General features: G+C 38.4%; 1 protein-coding gene and 1 long non-coding RNA gene across 5 annotated transcripts in view; one reads left to right on the forward strand and one right to left on the reverse strand.

Moving 5' to 3' along the window:
• Positions 1–2187: 2187 nt before the first annotated feature.
• LOC113661694 lies at positions 2188–5530 on the reverse strand. The gene is made up of 3 exons (XR_007139962.1): positions 5399–5530; positions 4381–4433; positions 2188–3609 (listed from the first exon to the last, which is right to left on the reverse strand). It is a non-coding gene; the product is annotated as an uncharacterized LOC113661694 (long non-coding RNA).
• nr5a2 (nuclear receptor subfamily 5, group A, member 2) overlaps positions 3494–17149 on the forward strand; it is a 44220-nt gene continuing 30564 nt past the window's right edge. The window contains exons 1-5 of one of the 4 annotated variants that reach the window (XM_027176088.2): positions 3494–3786; positions 6193–6324; positions 8085–8203; positions 10279–10420; positions 13082–13743. In XM_027176088.2, coding sequence (XP_027031889.2) covers positions 3723–3786; positions 6193–6324; positions 8085–8203; positions 10279–10420; positions 13082–13743 — 1119 coding nt within the window. In that variant the 5' untranslated portion in view covers positions 3494–3722. Of the gene's footprint in view, positions 3787–5504; positions 6024–6192; positions 6325–6396; positions 6603–8084; positions 8204–10278; positions 10421–13081; positions 13744–17149 lie in introns of those variants that run through there. The other 3 variants (XM_027176090.2, XM_027176092.2, XM_047810229.1) reach the window with 3 other exon arrangements.

Consider the following 17149-nt stretch of genomic DNA (forward strand, 5'->3'; position numbering starts at 1 on the left):
TTGAAAATAATAAGTGTATTTCACATTAAAAATATCTCCAACTCTTACTGTAAGCCCTTTAAAGGCCATCCCACGGTCCATCGTAATTTATTGATCTAGGGTTGTTGTGTGCAATTAGCTTTTATTATGTGTTACAGTTGACTCAGGCAGATATCATCAAGAATGGCAAAATGGCTTAACAGTATTGACAGTGTGATAATTGCCCTGCCAGAGGTGTGCAGTGTGTGACCTTGAGAGGTAGGAAAAAAAATCTTAATGCTTCTCTGATGCGGGCAAAAGATACTTAAGGGTCACCTAGTAAGCTCTTATCAGTTCTGAGTCGTTAGCATAGTGGTAGATTGGGCTATTGCTGTAGAGAATAAGGGAGTGAGGGCACTCAGGCTCGGCGCGTTCAGGTCTTCTGTTCCACACGGCTGCTCAGGACGTGTATGAGGTAGGAGGGTGAATGGCCCTTGTAGGGGTCGGGTGAAGGGGAGAGGGGCCAGCGTGTCAGCGTCGCTCCATCACCTGTGATTTAGGACACCTCGTTCAGCTTTGAGATGAGCTGGAGGAGATCCGAGCTGATCACAATAAGCCGGTGAGTGAACGAGTGGACTGTGTGAGATGTGCAAAAGTGCTTTTGGTCTGTAAAAGATAATCACTGCAGTCGTATAATTGCATACACAACTGAATAAAATCAACTAAATGAATGCATTTACGATTACTTATGTATGCACAAGGACATATTTTATTTCATATAAAAAAAGCTTTTCGCTTTCTTTTATGTAACATTGTTCACCGTGCCATAAAAAAAACAAGTTATTACACACTTCTATATTGTCCATGCTTATAAACAATTATCTGCATCATCCACATGGTGAGATAATATACAGTATCCACCTGACATTCCAAACACAGCTGTTTTCATATTTACTTCCCAGCACAAGCATATGCAGATAAAACTTGAACTTAACACTCGACCGAAGGATTGACCTGTTTTCCTCTAACAGGCAGAAGATGGCGAAAGCTGGTGTTGTGTTGATAAGCATACAAGTCCACGTTTCCTTGTGGATCTCACTCCAGACTTTCACCGGCTTATGTTTTGATTTTCGCGAGCACCTGATGGCCGACAGGCACCATTGTTCGTTGAAGCTCTTGAAAATAGAAGCATATAGGAAGCAATGAACAATGACTGTTGCTTGACCTACTAATGGATCTAACAGTGCTAGGACATGTTCTGTCTTTTTCTCTCTTTCGTTTTTTTCCCCCCTCCTGCTGTCTCTCACATGGACCCGGAGAGAAAAAAGGAGAGGAGCCGAGAAAAACATATGGGGTTTAATTAAACATGGGATCCGATTGGACATTCCTTTCTCTGGGAACATGCGTGCCAGTTGTAGTCCGGAGAAAGCGATGAAGAGAAGAATGCTAAAATAAACACATCACAGGTAGGACCATGAAACAAACCTGATAACCAAGGGGTATGAGTCAGAATTGCCATGGCACTCATCCCGGCCCTTTCCCAGGCTTGGAGTGCTGTTTACTCTACCAGCAGTACGACACACACACACACACACACACACACACACACACACACACACACACACACATTTCTTTCCCCACACTCTTTCACTCCCTCTCACTCGTCTCCTGGGTTTATTCTTTACAGGGATGGTCAGCATAACATGGCTTTCACACACTGCAGCACACGAGCCATGGGTGGTAATGATAACATCCCCACCCGCACACACACCCACAGTAAATATCATGCAAAATAAAGAGTAGTTCTATCACAACCAGGAAACATGCACAAGCACCACGCACACAATCTGCCTGTTCCAAACACCTTGGCTTTTATTTATGCAATTCATCATCTAGATGTCTGAATCAAATCTCGATACATTATGTGAAATTAATAGCAGTACCCGTGAGGGTGTTTGGCAAGGGCTTCGTTAAACAAATTGAACTTTTGCTACTTAAACAAAATACAAATAAACTTGTATTAATGTGTCTGTGTTTTCCATTGTCTAAGAATTTTATTATCTTTTGAAAATCAGTTCAATCTTGAAGGATAATAAAGTAGTACACACACACACACACACACACACACACACACACACACACACACACACACACACACACACACAGACACACACAGACAGACAGACAGACAGACAGATAGATAGTGTTGATGTGGACAAACTACAAATAACAAGTAAAACATCCAGTTTAATAAAAAGCTAGACATGCCTCTTGACAGATCTGTGAATAAATAAATGAAAATGTATTGAGGTACGTGAACACGGCTCTTGTTTCATTAGCTCCTGAAGCCCTCTCTGTCAAGATTGAAACCTTGACCCCCACATGTTAGGCCTAGACATGGTTTATTCTGCTATAAAGAGCTCTGTCTTTAGCGCTGGACTCCACTCAGAGCCATAAAATGGCACTGGAGAAAAAAAAAGGAGAAAGAAGACAGGGTTAAGTTGATAAATCCTTTTGGTAAGCAAAGAGCTCTCAGGTACTCTCCTGTTATCAGTTCACATCCACTTATAGCAGTCAGAATGGTCATGCTCTGTTGGCATTGTAGCCGCCAGTGTCATTAGGTTCTCTCGCCTCTGTCAACAGGCCTGTGTTTACTGGGCCACTCATCCCATCTGAGCCAAAACTGGAGTGGAGTATTTGTATTTTATGACAGTAGAAATGTATTGATTTGTAAAAAGATCCAATGAGAAAAGATTATAAGAAAATAACATACAACTCAGCAATATCATATCTTACTATGACTTCAAATGTACAACTAGGAAAATACACTATATGGCCAAACGTTCGTGGACACCAGATTATCACACCCACATGTGGGTCTCTCCCATAAAATAAATAAATAAATAAATAAATAAATAAATAGATAGATAGATAGATAGATAGATAGATAGATAGATAGATAGATAGATAGATAGATAGATAGATAGATAGATAAATAAATAAATAAATAAATAAATAAATAAATAAATAAACGGTCCACAGAGATGAAAGCACACAAATGTTCAGATGTACAAATATATATCTAATATATAGACATACAGATATACAATGTACAAAATATCCAGACCGACATGTCTGTTCTCACTAAAGCTGTTGTAGCTGAATGAGAACAAATCCCCAGGGCCACATGTGATGCTTGCGCTACAATTTAACGATCTTTCTGCTGTGATGATTTTGGGAAACTTGACTGAGAATGTTTGCTGAAACAGTTCAAAGTTAGACAGTTTACATGCTTTATCAACATGTGGATGCGTCCTTTTGATCTTGCCTTTACCGTCTTTTTCGGCTGTATAGCGATCTCAGTTCACCCACTCCCTCCTTTCCCCTGTTAATCATTCCTTTAGTACAATCCGTCAGCTCGTGCTTATCTACCACTGTGTCACTTTATAACTGGTTGTAATTACACCGTGCGCGGCCACGTGACCCAGGCGGCCCAATGGTATTTCGGCGTTTGGAAAACGGTGAGACCCAACTGCAGGTTCCTGAACGCGGGTCACCGAGGCGAGCGAGGCGCGTGGCGCATGTGAAGAGATGCGGGCTGTCCGTTACGCACAGTGCACATTCAACCCTAAAGCTCTGACAACCCCAGAACTAGTGAAAGAAAAAGTATAGAAAATGATTAAAAGTTCTTAATTTATTAAAAAAAAATAACAACAAACACTGAAGAGTGCGTATTTTTCAACAAATAACTGATCCAGTTTGCTATGTCTTCGAGTTCTGAGGGAGAAGAAGGACAAAGTGACTCCTGTGAAGATGTGCTATGTTTAGGTAAGTAAGCTATAGTTTATCCGAGAAAACAATTGTTTTAAAAAGCCGTTAATTGACGGTATATTTTATATTAACATTCCTAAGACACCTGCACCCACGTGAAATGAGGCCTAAGGTGGTGACCTTATCATTTAGCCTTCAAGATACTGCACCTTGATCATAAAGCAACAATCCACTGAATATGCAGTGGCGCGCAATGAGGTCATATATTTTAAAAATCATATTTAAAATAACCTCAAAGTGCAGCTTTATTTATTTATTTATTTATTTATTTATTTATTTATTTATTTATTTATTTATATAAATCTATATAATTGCTATAGTGATATCGTTTATAAAATTATTGCTCTGTATTCTTGTTCCTATTATTATTCTTATCAAATAATGTATCATATAATAATATATAATATATTTTCATATATATATTATATGAAATAAAATATCATATTGTTATTTTATAATAATAATAATAATAATAATAATAATAATAATAATAATAATAATAATAATAATAATAATTTGTTAATGTAGTCATTTGTATTTGGGACGTAAAATAAACCGTGGTTTTTACTAGCAGTGAATCACAATACTTACACTAGTACTTCTTTCTTCTTCTTCTTCTTCTTCTTCTTCTTCTTCTTCTTCTTCTACAACAAGAACAACAAAAACAATAATAATAATAATAATAATAATAATAATAATAATAATAATAGTAGTAGTAGTAGTAGTAGTAGTAATAGTAATAGTTTGTAAGTAGTAATTATTGTTATTACTATTATTATTATTGTTGTTGTTGTTGTTGTTGTCGTTATCTCTATAGTTTGTAAATAGTGTCAAATTAATTCAGAAGTTTTAAAAAATAGTAATAACATTTTTGTTCATTTCCATGAGTGAATAAATAAAATCTTTTATAAAATCGGAGTTAAATGAGTGGAAAGGTTTGTGTGTGTGTGTGTGTGTGTGTGTGTGTGTGTGTGTGTGTGTGTGTGTGTGTGTGTGTGTGTGTGAGAGAGAGAGAGAGAGAGAGAGAGAGAGAGAGAGAGAGAGAGAGAGAGAGAGAGAGAGAAAGAGAGAGCGAGCAGAGGAGAGGATACTGTGTGTATTTTGACATCATTGGACTTTAGCAATAACCCCAGAATTAAGGTTCAGTCTTTAACATACTGTGTGTTTATTGTTGTACACTGATTTTACACTTCACTACTGAAACATAATGCTGTTAAAACATAAAAAGAATTATAATGTTATAGCCACAATTTTATGTTCCAAAATTAGAATTTCATTTAGAATTTTGAATCAATGCGAAAAGGCGCAATTAATAAGAGATCATTTTACAAACTTAATTTTAAATGGATATTTTGCGTAAAATGGTTCATTATAGACTTTACAGATGTTGTCCTATAGGTCAAGATAAGTTCTTAGCAGTATAACACTTGCTACAAGAGTCAGTGAAGAAAACTAACAATAAAATATTGATTACTATTTTTATATAGCTTTAAAATTAATGCTTTTTTTTTTTTTTTTTTTTTTTTTTAAGACAAATTAATGCATCGTGTCATGGGACACTTCGTACATACAGTATAATAAGAGAATAATAAGGCCTGCTGTGACTCACGTAGCCCCTGGAGAAGGTGTTTATAGAAGCTTCATCTCATAACGTTGTGCTTCAGTACCTACAGGCGCTTTACAGGTCCGTCATTAGCGGCGTTAAACAGCTGTGATCCGGGTAGCGAGAGAGGAGGGGCGGTGTTCCAGCGCAAAGATCCTCAGTTCCTCGCAGGTCATTGGACAGGATGTGTGATGTCACGCCGTGAGCGCAACGCTGATTGGTGAATGGCGTGTAGATGCGACGTAAACAAAGCGGCGAGGAGAGGTTTGAACTTCACTGTGTGTCCGCGTAGGCTGCGCGTACGGAGAGCACGGTGACGAACCGCAAAGCGTAAAGTTGTGACAGTTCACTAATAGAATAGCAAAAAGAAATCTCTTAGGTGCACTGTTGGTTGTTTTTCACTGATGAGGGTTGAGACGTTGCTCAGTGCGTTTATTTTAAATTACAAAACCCCGTGCGCTTCGTCTCGGTGCTGTTGCGCGCATTCAGGTCTGTAACACCAGCACACGCTGCCTGCAGGCCTGCAGTAGCTCAGGTGGCACAACGGCAGGCAACATGAACAACGTCGGTCTGCTTTGCCGCTGTCATCTGTAGTCACAGGCTACATACCACGAGGGATTTCCGAAGCTTGGTGTGTGTGTGTGTGTGTGTGTGTGTGTGTGTGTGTGTGTGTGTGTGTGTGTGTGTGTGTGTGTGTGTGTGTGTGTGTGAGAGAGAGAGAGAGAGAGAGAGAGAGAGAGAGAGAGAGAGAGAGAGAGAGAGAGAGAGAGTGAGCATCTCTGGTGTTGTTCTGGGTCCAGGTGGGTCGCCGGACAGAGCGGCTTCTCTTCTTCATATTAGTGAAACTGTCATGCTGCCCAAAGTCGAGTCAGAGTGCCTGGGACTCTCTCGGTCGCATGGGGAGCAGGGCCACATTCCCGCAAACATGCAAGGTAAGGGCTCATTCTTAAACGGCCTGGCTTGATTTTATTTTACTTTGTTGCCCAACACAGCACCGAGACACGTGGCTGTCAGTGAGACTTTATAAATACGTGGACGCGCAGGCTGCATGTCGCTTAGATCAGCTCAACCATTACTGCTCTTTAATTCAGACCAACCATTACTGCTGTGTTTACTGGGAGATCTGTGGGTTTATTTGTTGGTTTGTTGGTTTTATTTAGTTTTTAAGGCGTGAAAATTGTAATATAAGACTCTTAAACTCCAAACCCAGGTAATTATCCAGTTAAAGCTTTGTAATAAAAATGCAGAGAACATATAAAACTGAGCGTAAAATTGAGCTCTAAATTGAGGACTCACTGATTTTTGTCGCTCAAAGCCGAGTAAAATTTAGGAGTGAAAAAAAGTTGTTTGAGTTTTGAGCTACTGACTTTGTACTTTGCAGCAAACAAAAAATCGATATATTTTCTCTATTGTATTTAATTGTCGGGACGTGTGTGTGTGTGTGTGTGTGTGTGTGTGTGTGTGTGTGTGTGTGTGTGTGTGTGTGTGTGTGTGTGTGTGTTTTGCGATTTTCCTCAGTAACCCGGCTGACATTAATTAATTAAATCATCACCAGTAATACTGACAGAATTGTACGTCATTTACATAAAGTGATTAACAGAGTTTTTGAGCTATAAATAGTCAAACAATGCAAACAATTTGTGTTACGGCGAATTAAACGCGTGTCATTATAATAACATACAGTTTACTGGGGTTTTCTGTGCACGTGCGCAGGCAGAACTGCTTCACTGCTTCAGTTTAAGAAAGAATAAACTGTATTAATTCTTTTATTTACTCCAATTAACATGTGTATTTTTTCGCCGTTTTAAAAAATCGATTTTCTTTTACACGCAATAAAACAGACTGTATAAAATGTGTAAAAAAAAACTAAAATAATCCACACATATTAAACAGAAGTTAAACGAGTTCGAGCAATAAAATCCACCCAGTTTATTAATCATTAATATATTATATAGATTGTAGGCTGTAAAGTAATTAAGCTCGGACATAAAAGCAGCTATTTTTATCTATTGGTCATAGAAAATGTTCAATTGTTTAATTTATTTATTCAATCTCCTCTTTTTAATGTTTGATAGAAAATGTTTGATATTTATTACAATATAAAATCACCATAATTATTGTGAGTTGTTTAAAATCTAAAAATTTCATTTAATTTCATTTAATATAATTTATTAAGACGCATCGTGTAAAGTTTTAAATGTTGCGTTCAAGAAAAAAAAAATAATTAGCGCAAATACCCAAAATATAACCAAACTCCATCGGAGAGAGAGAGGAGGAAAAGAAAGATAAATGTTAGAGTAAACGGATTAATTAGTTTCACACATGAGCCTGGAGTTAAAGTGCAGTTGAGCTTTGGCTCGGCCGACGGCTAAAGCCGCTTCCCCAACGCGCGCGCTTCTCCGACCAATTTACGAGCGCTCATGAATATTAATAAGATTGAAAGTGATGTCTGCCCTGTGTGCCACCATCCTCCACACTATACAACATCGTTGTTTTTTTTGCGCAGATTTCCCTCAAACTCTTTTCTCTCCACAACAGTGTGTTTGTCTTCACATCTGTAGGGTGTTTAAGCGGTTAGAACTATAGAGCAAGAACTTTCAGCTCGTTTGCCAAGCAAATTCATAAGAACTGACTTTATGGAGAAAAGGATAGCTCTAAGCCCTGTGTTTGTGTGTATGCTTTCTTTCTGCAGCCCCTCAGTTTAAAATGATGGACTACTCCTACGATGAAGACCTGGATGAGATGTGTCCCGTGTGTGGAGACAAAGTATCCGGATATCACTACGGCCTGCTCACCTGTGAGAGCTGCAAGGTGAGCTCAGATGTTCTTCTAATCTAGTAGTCTGATATTACACAGAGGGAAAGAGAGAGAGAGAGAGAGAGAGAGAGAGACAGAGAGAGAGAGAGAGAGAGAGAGAGAGAGAGAGAGAGAGAGAGAGAGAGAGAGAGAGAGAGAGAGAGAGAGAGAGAATCATTGAATTGATCGTATTGGATTAACACTTACTTCCCTTCAGTACTGGATTCTTCCACTGGTATAATGTACAGAATTAACACATGCAGCACGGGATTAATTTTTACATCATTTAGTTATTACCTGCTGCATTCTTTTTTAAATCTTTATTTAATAGAATTCTACATAAACACTGGTTGATAATTCAACACAGATCTTGCTGTGCGCTGTAGGGACACATTGCTCTGTGTCAAAGTACACATTATTATTATTATTATTATCCCCTTCACTGTTGCAACATCAGAAGGTCCGACATGCTACATTTCTTTAAATTATGCCTTTTTAATGTATCGTCTTAATACTAAACTGTTTCTAAGAAAACAACAAACTACTTGTCTAGTATTTTTACAAAATAATCGTGTGTTTTTACATGGTTACATCGTGGCATTAGTTTGAAACAGAATGTAGAACAATTAGAAACTCTTTTAAAATCCAGATGCCCAAACAGAGTGTTCATATGGAGAGCGATCATAACTCTTTTTCTCCTGTGCAGTCACACAAGTCTGTTTTTTTCTCCCATGTCATGACCAACAGCATTAAATCGACATGGTATCACAACACTGATACGTGTTGTAACAGACACATTTATTTAATAATTTATATGTACTAATATATTTAATATTCCAATATTCACTTTACTTCTGCTGTGCTTTCATTATCCCTATTTTACTAACATATTTAACTTAGGTGTGTTTTCCTCCATGGACAATAAATAATCAATGATTCACCAGAGCTTAAAGAGACATAAAGACATAAAGAGCAAGAGGTCTGATAAACAAACAAGGGCCAGTGACTTTATCTGTGGAGCCAATATTATTTTTAGCTAGGTTTGAAAGACTGAAGAAGAAATGCAGAACCACATTTGAGGGGTGTGTGTGTGTGCGTGCGTGTGTGTGTGTGTGTGTGTGTGTGTGTGTGTGTGTGTGTGTGTGTGTGTGTGTGTGTGTGTGTGTGTGTGTGTGTGTGTGTGTGTGTCGGCTGTCTCGGTGCAGATTTAAAATCTCTCCTCATAATGCTAAACTACAATAAGTTAAAGCTTTTTCCTGTGTGAAAGTTTTTTTTTTTTTAACTTAATTCTTGAAATCACAGTTTTGTATCTTGTATATTAGCTGCTGTAAAATTTATAGACATCATATATTTAGCTACACGTTTGTAGAGTTATTTAGGATCATGTTATATTGAAATGTCTTGTGGTAAGAAAGTTATATCCCCTCAAATGTGAATATTTGCTTTATTTATGAAATATATATATATATATTTATATAGATAAAATTATAGATGATCTACATTTGGAGTGGCACCTGAATATAAATGTATTTAATGACGTGACAGTGCTGCACTATGGATTCATTCAGTCGAAGCCTATAATCTGGAAATAATTTGGGGGAAATACGAGCTGTGTGTCACTGTGTCACTGATTCTTCCTGTCATGCCTGATGTTTTATTGCACTTTGTATTTACTACAGTGTTTATTTCTGTCATGTGTTATTCAGGGCAAAACTTATATTTTGTCCTTTGACTTTGTTCCTGATTATTTTTGCCATTGTGAGTTCACATGTCAGTTTGTGTGAGTATGTGAGAACACATGAATGTATCTGCGTTTACACAGTAAGCCCTGGATGGTGATCATTTGTCGGCCTCTTGCTCTCTTTTTATGTTTCGACTTGTGTGGCCTTGACTGCATTTCCCCCCCGTATCGCTCTCTAAATGAAAATGAGTCTGAGCATGTGTGCGTGCGTGCGTGTGTGTGTGTGTGTGTGTGTGTGTGTGTGTGTGTGTGTGTGTGTGTGTGTGTGCCATTTGTCTTTGGTCGAATAGCACATTAACAAATTCACAGGGGTCAGATTTTTGACATCTTCATTCATCCTGCTCGGCAGGGCTTCTTCAAGCGCACCGTGCAGAACAACAAGCGCTACACATGTATTGAGAACCAGAGCTGTCAGATAGACAAGACACAGCGTAAGCGCTGCCCTTACTGCCGCTTCCAGAAGTGCCTCAACGTCGGCATGAAGCTGGAAGGTAAGAAAAATTCTCTACAGTGCTATTATACTTTCCAACTTAAACAAATCCAGTCCACATGCTTGAGCCTAAAGCTTCCCTGTACATTGTACATGGTACCAGTTGACTTGTAACTGTTTACTGACCGTGTGTGTATGTAAAATGTGTAAACATATGTAGCTTCGTAACGTTAATAAGAGCTAATAGTTTGGAATCCAAGTGATATTTGATACTGTAGTGAGTTGGAGCAGCAGTGTTGAGGCTTCTCCCTGACGTGAGCGAGACACATGAGAGCTAGGACACTTTTACATCACAACACTTTGCTCAAAAAACAAAAACTGTTTCTGATAAAAGGAATCGCTGATTAAATCTAACTTTGCTTTAATAAATCGACAGTTTCTCCAAAATACTGTTTGTTTTAATGTTTGTACCATAAAAATACCAGATGTTATCGAACATGGACTGTTATTACACGCCGCAAAAATCGATCTTTTTTCTTCATAAAATGATCAGCTGTTGATTCCTTTTCCTTTTAAATGATGGAGATGAACATTGCTTGCAGAATCAGAGCTAGCTGATGGTGTTAGAGTTGTGTAAAATAAATATTCTATGATTATGTCTGCCGATATCCGTGTGTTTATAACTCTTCAGCCACACAAGGTTTATTTAAAGCTGATAACAGATATGTTTTCATTCAGTGAAATTTGCCCGTATCCGCAAGTGCTGACAACAGTCTGTATGTGTCTGTACCAAAGTCACATTATCATTATTGATAAGCTATGGCAGCTTGTTCTGGTCATGTTGAAGCCTGGTAAGATGTAATATATACAGAGACGCCGTAGTGATCTGTTTCTTAGGGAGGTTTATCGTGACTCATCCTTGATTTCAAGACTTTTTTCCTCTGCACTGTAGCTGCTGTGAAAGTTAAGCCAGTAGAAAAGGCTAAACTAAGTGTTTATTCATTCAGTTTGGAAGCAATGCTGCGCACAATGGAGCATAAAATGATTTCAGTTTCATCAACATCCGTTATCCATATTAAGCACCACCATGAATCAAAGCGCCTCTCAACACGGGAGGGTGGATATTCAGAACGAGCCCCTGGAGTGAGGGGGAAAAATACGCAGTCCCGTCTCTCAGCTCTCAGCGCTGAAGGCAGTGCACTGTCCCATTACATATGCATTGGTATCATAGCTATTCATGTATGTGCATAGAGCATCACCCTCTGAGTGGACATGACAAACAGTGTGTCAGGATCCAGCCCCGGGAAGCATTTGTATGCCTGTGATAAGACAATGAGCCTCGTCCAAACTGCCTTTAATATTCCTGTATATTAAACACATATAAATCAGACAATAAGCAGCTATACTGGCTCACAACAACGCTAATCTGGCAGCACACTCACACACACATACACACCACACACACACACACACACACACACACACACACACCACACACACCACACACACACACACACACCACACACATACACACACACACACACACACACACACACACACACAGCAAGCACACACAAGCAGCAGACCCCCATATACGCTCACAGGAGCAAGTTTATGGGGATTTATACATATTACATAGATTAAATGTTAGCTGCTGCAGAAATACACAAATGAGGCGACCTTTTACACCCCCACGTCTTTCACAGAGCAAAGAAATGTATACGACATGCATGTAAATAACCTTGTTTAATTAGGTGCCCAGGTTTTCGGGGCACAGTAGCTACAATCATGCAGGTTCACATCTAATTGTGATTTCCCAAAAGAGCCGAGTATTAGTTTACAGCTCATTAATTTCCCAGTAACACAGAGTCATTAATACTTTACGTTGCTACAATAACATCGGGGTGGTTTTTCTCAATAAAATGCATTTTTTACCTTCAAATATGTAAAAAAAAAAGAAAAAAGAAACCTGGATATAGTTTTAGGGGCATCATAGGGACTGTTACTGGCTCTCTCCCATCACACACACACACACACACACACACACACACACAAACACACCGCTTTGACAGAGCCCATTAAAATCAGCTGGCAGCTGGCTTTTTATTTTAATTATTTTATTAATTTCAGCTTCTCTTGTGCCGTGTGTTCTTCAGTTATTAGAGGGCTGTTCTGACAACTAGGTGCACACTGGTTAGGTCTAGGTCTGTGTGTGTGTGTGTGTGTGTGTGTGTGTGTGTGTGTGTGTGTGTGTGTGTGTGTGTGTGTGTGTGTGTGTGTGTGTGTGTGTGTGTTAATTTTCCCTATTCATGTTTGTCTGAATGTAAAAGTGGTTGTAGATCCTCCAGCTTCACATCTGCTGATAGTGTGGGACCTAAAAGAGAAATAATGAAGTGTAAATAATTGCCGTGTGTTTCCTCCTAGAGAACTCTTTGTATTCTGAAGTATGATCATGTGTTGAATTATGACTAAGTTTTCACATTGTTTCATTTATTTGATTAAAGAGATTTTTACCTGTAAAATGGACTGGAGCATATTATTAGTCTATAAGATGAATTGCACAGGATATTGGCATCTTTATAGTATATAAACATCTCATTTCAGTAATGAAAAGCAGTACTAATGTAAATATTGTCTATAAACAGTTATTAATGATAAGAATTTGTCTAATCTCCTGATATAGACGAAATAATTCGTTTTCTCTTTTCTCTACCCGGACAAGCTGTGAGGGCGGACCGCATGCGCGGTGGTCGAAACAAGTTTGGCCCCATGTACAAGCGGGACCGTGCGCTAAAGCAGCAGAAGAAAGCACTGATCCGTGCAAGCGGCCTCAAGCTGGAATCCATGAACCACAGCATGCAGACCGCTCCCGCTGACCTCACTATCTCCTCTGCTATCCAGACCATCCACTCGGCTTCCAAGGGGCTGGCACTGAGCCACCACCACCACCACCACCACCACCACCAACACCATCAACATCACCAGCATCACCAGTCCAGCTCTGACTATGACCGCAGCCCCTTTGTCCCGTCTCCCGTCAGCATGGCCATGCCACCGCAGGGCTACCAGGCCTACGGGCACTTCCAGAGCCGAGCCATCAAGTGCGAATACCCCGAGCCATACGGCAGCTCGCCCGAATCGTTGATGGGCTACGCGTACGCCGAAGCGCCGGGATTCCCACGCTTAGTAGCTGAGCTGCTCAAGTGTGAGCCCGATGAGCCGCAAGTGCAAGCCAAGATCCTGGCCTACCTGCAGCAGGAGCAGGCCGGCCGCAGCAAGCATGACAAGCTCAACACGTTTGGCCTCATGTGCAAGATGGCCGACCAGACGCTCTTTTCTATCGTCGAATGGGCGCGCAGCAGCATCTTCTTCCGTGAGTTGAAGGTAGGCAGAGCTCTGATATTTCTTTCCTTTGAACACAGTGGTGTGCAGTTCACTTCCTTGAAAGCAGCCACAAATACACACGGTATAAATCTCTAAAGCATTTTAGAGATTACATTTATCTCACCTCTCAATAATACTGCAACATTTATTTACTGAGTTTCCCTGCAGCAATATGATGAATTTACATACAGAAAATATTTGTTATTAGCGCTTTTCCTAAATGTACGTTTAAACATGTCTATATTTTAAATACATAGTCAATTGCTGAGGCACTCAGTGTTAATTTTGTAGAGGTTTTAATGGTTTCATTGTCATTTTGCCAGCTACTGTATAATTATCTTTTAATGTTTAAGCTTAAGCTGTAAACACTCAGTCATAATATTTTTACATAAAGTGCTGAGTCGAGTGTAAGGATTTAATTCAAGGTTTAAGTCTGTGTGTGTTTAGACCCAGTCTAGTGGAACGTGCTGATTCTGTTGTTAGACAGATAGCGTAGTATAACTATGATTAAGAAAAAGACACAGAGGATTTATTCTGCTGTGTTCTTTGAAATTTTAACAGGCTTATATTTATTTACAATAAAAACTCTTTTACATTTATGTACGCTCTTATGAATTTAGAAATGTCAGTAGGTCATTTTTTTTTTTTTATTTTAATCAAATGAATTGTTTTTAAAATCAGAATTAACCAAACAACCAAAGCCACTGGCTTCATTCTCGCTCGCTTTGTTTCTGCAGTTGATAATGAACACTAAGCCAAATATGAAAATAATATAATAAATAAGTGTGAATTAGACAATTATTACTACACTCGTGGGAGGAAAACATATTTTAGATGCCTGTTTTACAATTTTAGATGACTGTTTTGAAAAACAGTCCTTTCCTTGTAGTCACATATTTATTAGTATTTTGTATAATACCTTGTGTTTCCTTGTATATCTTTTTTATACGTACATAAGGAGCCGGTCATTAACTGAAGCAACCACACTTACCACTGCAGTGCAGCACTTTATTTTTGTGGCTGCTGTTCTGATTCAAGCCTCTTCGTTTTTTAATGATATGTAATGGTCACCCCCTTTACAATGCTATTAGTGCTAGTCCTTTATCGCCTGTTCCCTTCCTCGTTGGACTCAATTCAGCATGGATTAGCATAGCATTGTGTTTGGTTCATTGCTATTATATGCTATTATACTGATAATTGAGGTTGAACTTTGCCTTTCGTGGTGCTGGATAACCCTCGTGTTGTGCTGAAAGGCCCACACTCTTACTGTGGATGATTACTTCACACAGTCCTTGTTAGAAGGTCCTCGGGTGTAGGTGTCGGATTTGACATTAGTGAACAGCACAGAGGTGTAATTAGCAAAACACTCGTGAGATATCCTCACTAAATCACACGCAGAAAAAAAGGCAAAACAAACAATAAAGCTAGCCTGCTTGTGTCTCCGAGCCTACTCCTGACACTAATCAGTGGATACTTGTAGTTATTGTTAAGCACAAAGACCTGAGGCTTGTAGATATTAAGGGTGTATAAGAGGATCCAGCCCTTTTTTCAACAGGTTTTACATAGGAAAAGATGATGTGGCGTCCTGCTAACAGATCAGAGCCAGGTTTCCCGAAAGCTTTACAGAGTTAAGGTCATTTTTACTGGTAGAGAAGATGTGTTGATTAGAAGACAAGCTCCACCATACAGCATTTATTTTTATGCTGCAATGTTTTATGGAAATTGCCCTCAGTCTAACGTCTTCATATTTACTTATTCGCTATGCGCATTTTCCCGACTGATACTTGTGTCGCGTTTAAATGAAGATTATAGATTACAGATTATAACTGATTATTTCTTCGTTCGCTGAATATTTAATTCATCAATATCTATCCAGACAAATTAGAAGGGATTTTTACTCGAGGTGGCAACGTTTATTGTGCAAAAGAAATATTTACTGTGTGAAACACAACATGAGAAGAAAATATCCAACGTTTTTGTGTCACGATTTTTTTTTTAATTCATTACATTATACTTCTGTTTTGAACGTCTTGGATACAATTATTTTTAATAACTGGAATTAATAATGACTTACAATATCTTACAAATCTTACTGTTCATCACATCATTTTATTTATATGTATAATGGTATTTTTCAAATTGTAAAAGTAAAGTTTAACGTGCCCTCGTCCACCGTTTCAAGATCATTTATTTCTTATCATCGTGTCATGTTATGATTTTATCCTTTTTCTTGCCCTTTTCTTCTATGTTTGAGTGTGTAAGTCTTATCATGGTTCTTGAAAACATTTCCTTTAAATGTCAGTGAGTGTGTGTTATACACTCTGAGTGTGTTATACACACTGTTATACACTCTGTTAGACACACTGATATACACTCTGTTATACACTGTTATACACTCTGTTATACACACTGTTATACACACTGTTAGACACACTGATATACACTCTGTTATACACTGTTAGACACACTGTTATACACTCTGTTATACACTGTTATACACATTGTTATACACACTGTTAAACACACTGATATACACTCTGTTATACACTCTGTTATACACACTGTTATACACACTGATATACACTCTGTTATACACTGTTAGACACACTGTTATACACTCTGATATACACACTGTTATACACTCTGATATACACACTGTTATACACACTGTTATACACTCTGTTATACACTCTGTTATACACACTGATATACACTCTGTTATACACACTGTTATACACTCTGTTATACACACTGTTATACACACTGTTAGACACACTGTTAGACACACTGTTATACACACTGATATACACACTGTTATACACACTGTTATACACTCTGTTATACACACTGTTAGACACACTGATATACACTCTGTTATACACTGTTAGACACACTGTTATACACTCTGTTATACACTGTTATACACATTGTTATACACACTGTTAAACACACTGATATACACTCTGTTATACACTCTGTTATACACTCTGTTATACACACTGTTATACACACTGATATACACTCTGTTATACACTGTTAGACACACTGTTAGACACACTGATATACACACTGTTAGACACACTGATATACACTCTGTTATACACTGTTATACACTCTGTTATACACTGTTATACACACTGATATACACTCTGTTATACACTGTTAGACACACTGTTAGACACACTGTTATACACTCTGTTATACACTCTGTTATACACACAGTTATACACTCTGTTATACACACTGTTAGACACACTGTTAGACACACTGTTATACACTCTGTTATACACTCTGTTATACACTCTGTTATACACTCAGTTATACACACTGTTATACACTCTGTTAGACACACTGTTATACACTCTGTTATACACACTGTTATACACACTGATATACACTCTGTTAT

Source organism: Tachysurus fulvidraco, chromosome 2, assembly GCF_022655615.1.
Source record: "Tachysurus fulvidraco isolate hzauxx_2018 chromosome 2, HZAU_PFXX_2.0, whole genome shotgun sequence".
In the NCBI taxonomy this organism is placed as follows: Eukaryota; Metazoa; Chordata; class Actinopteri; order Siluriformes; family Bagridae; genus Tachysurus; species Tachysurus fulvidraco.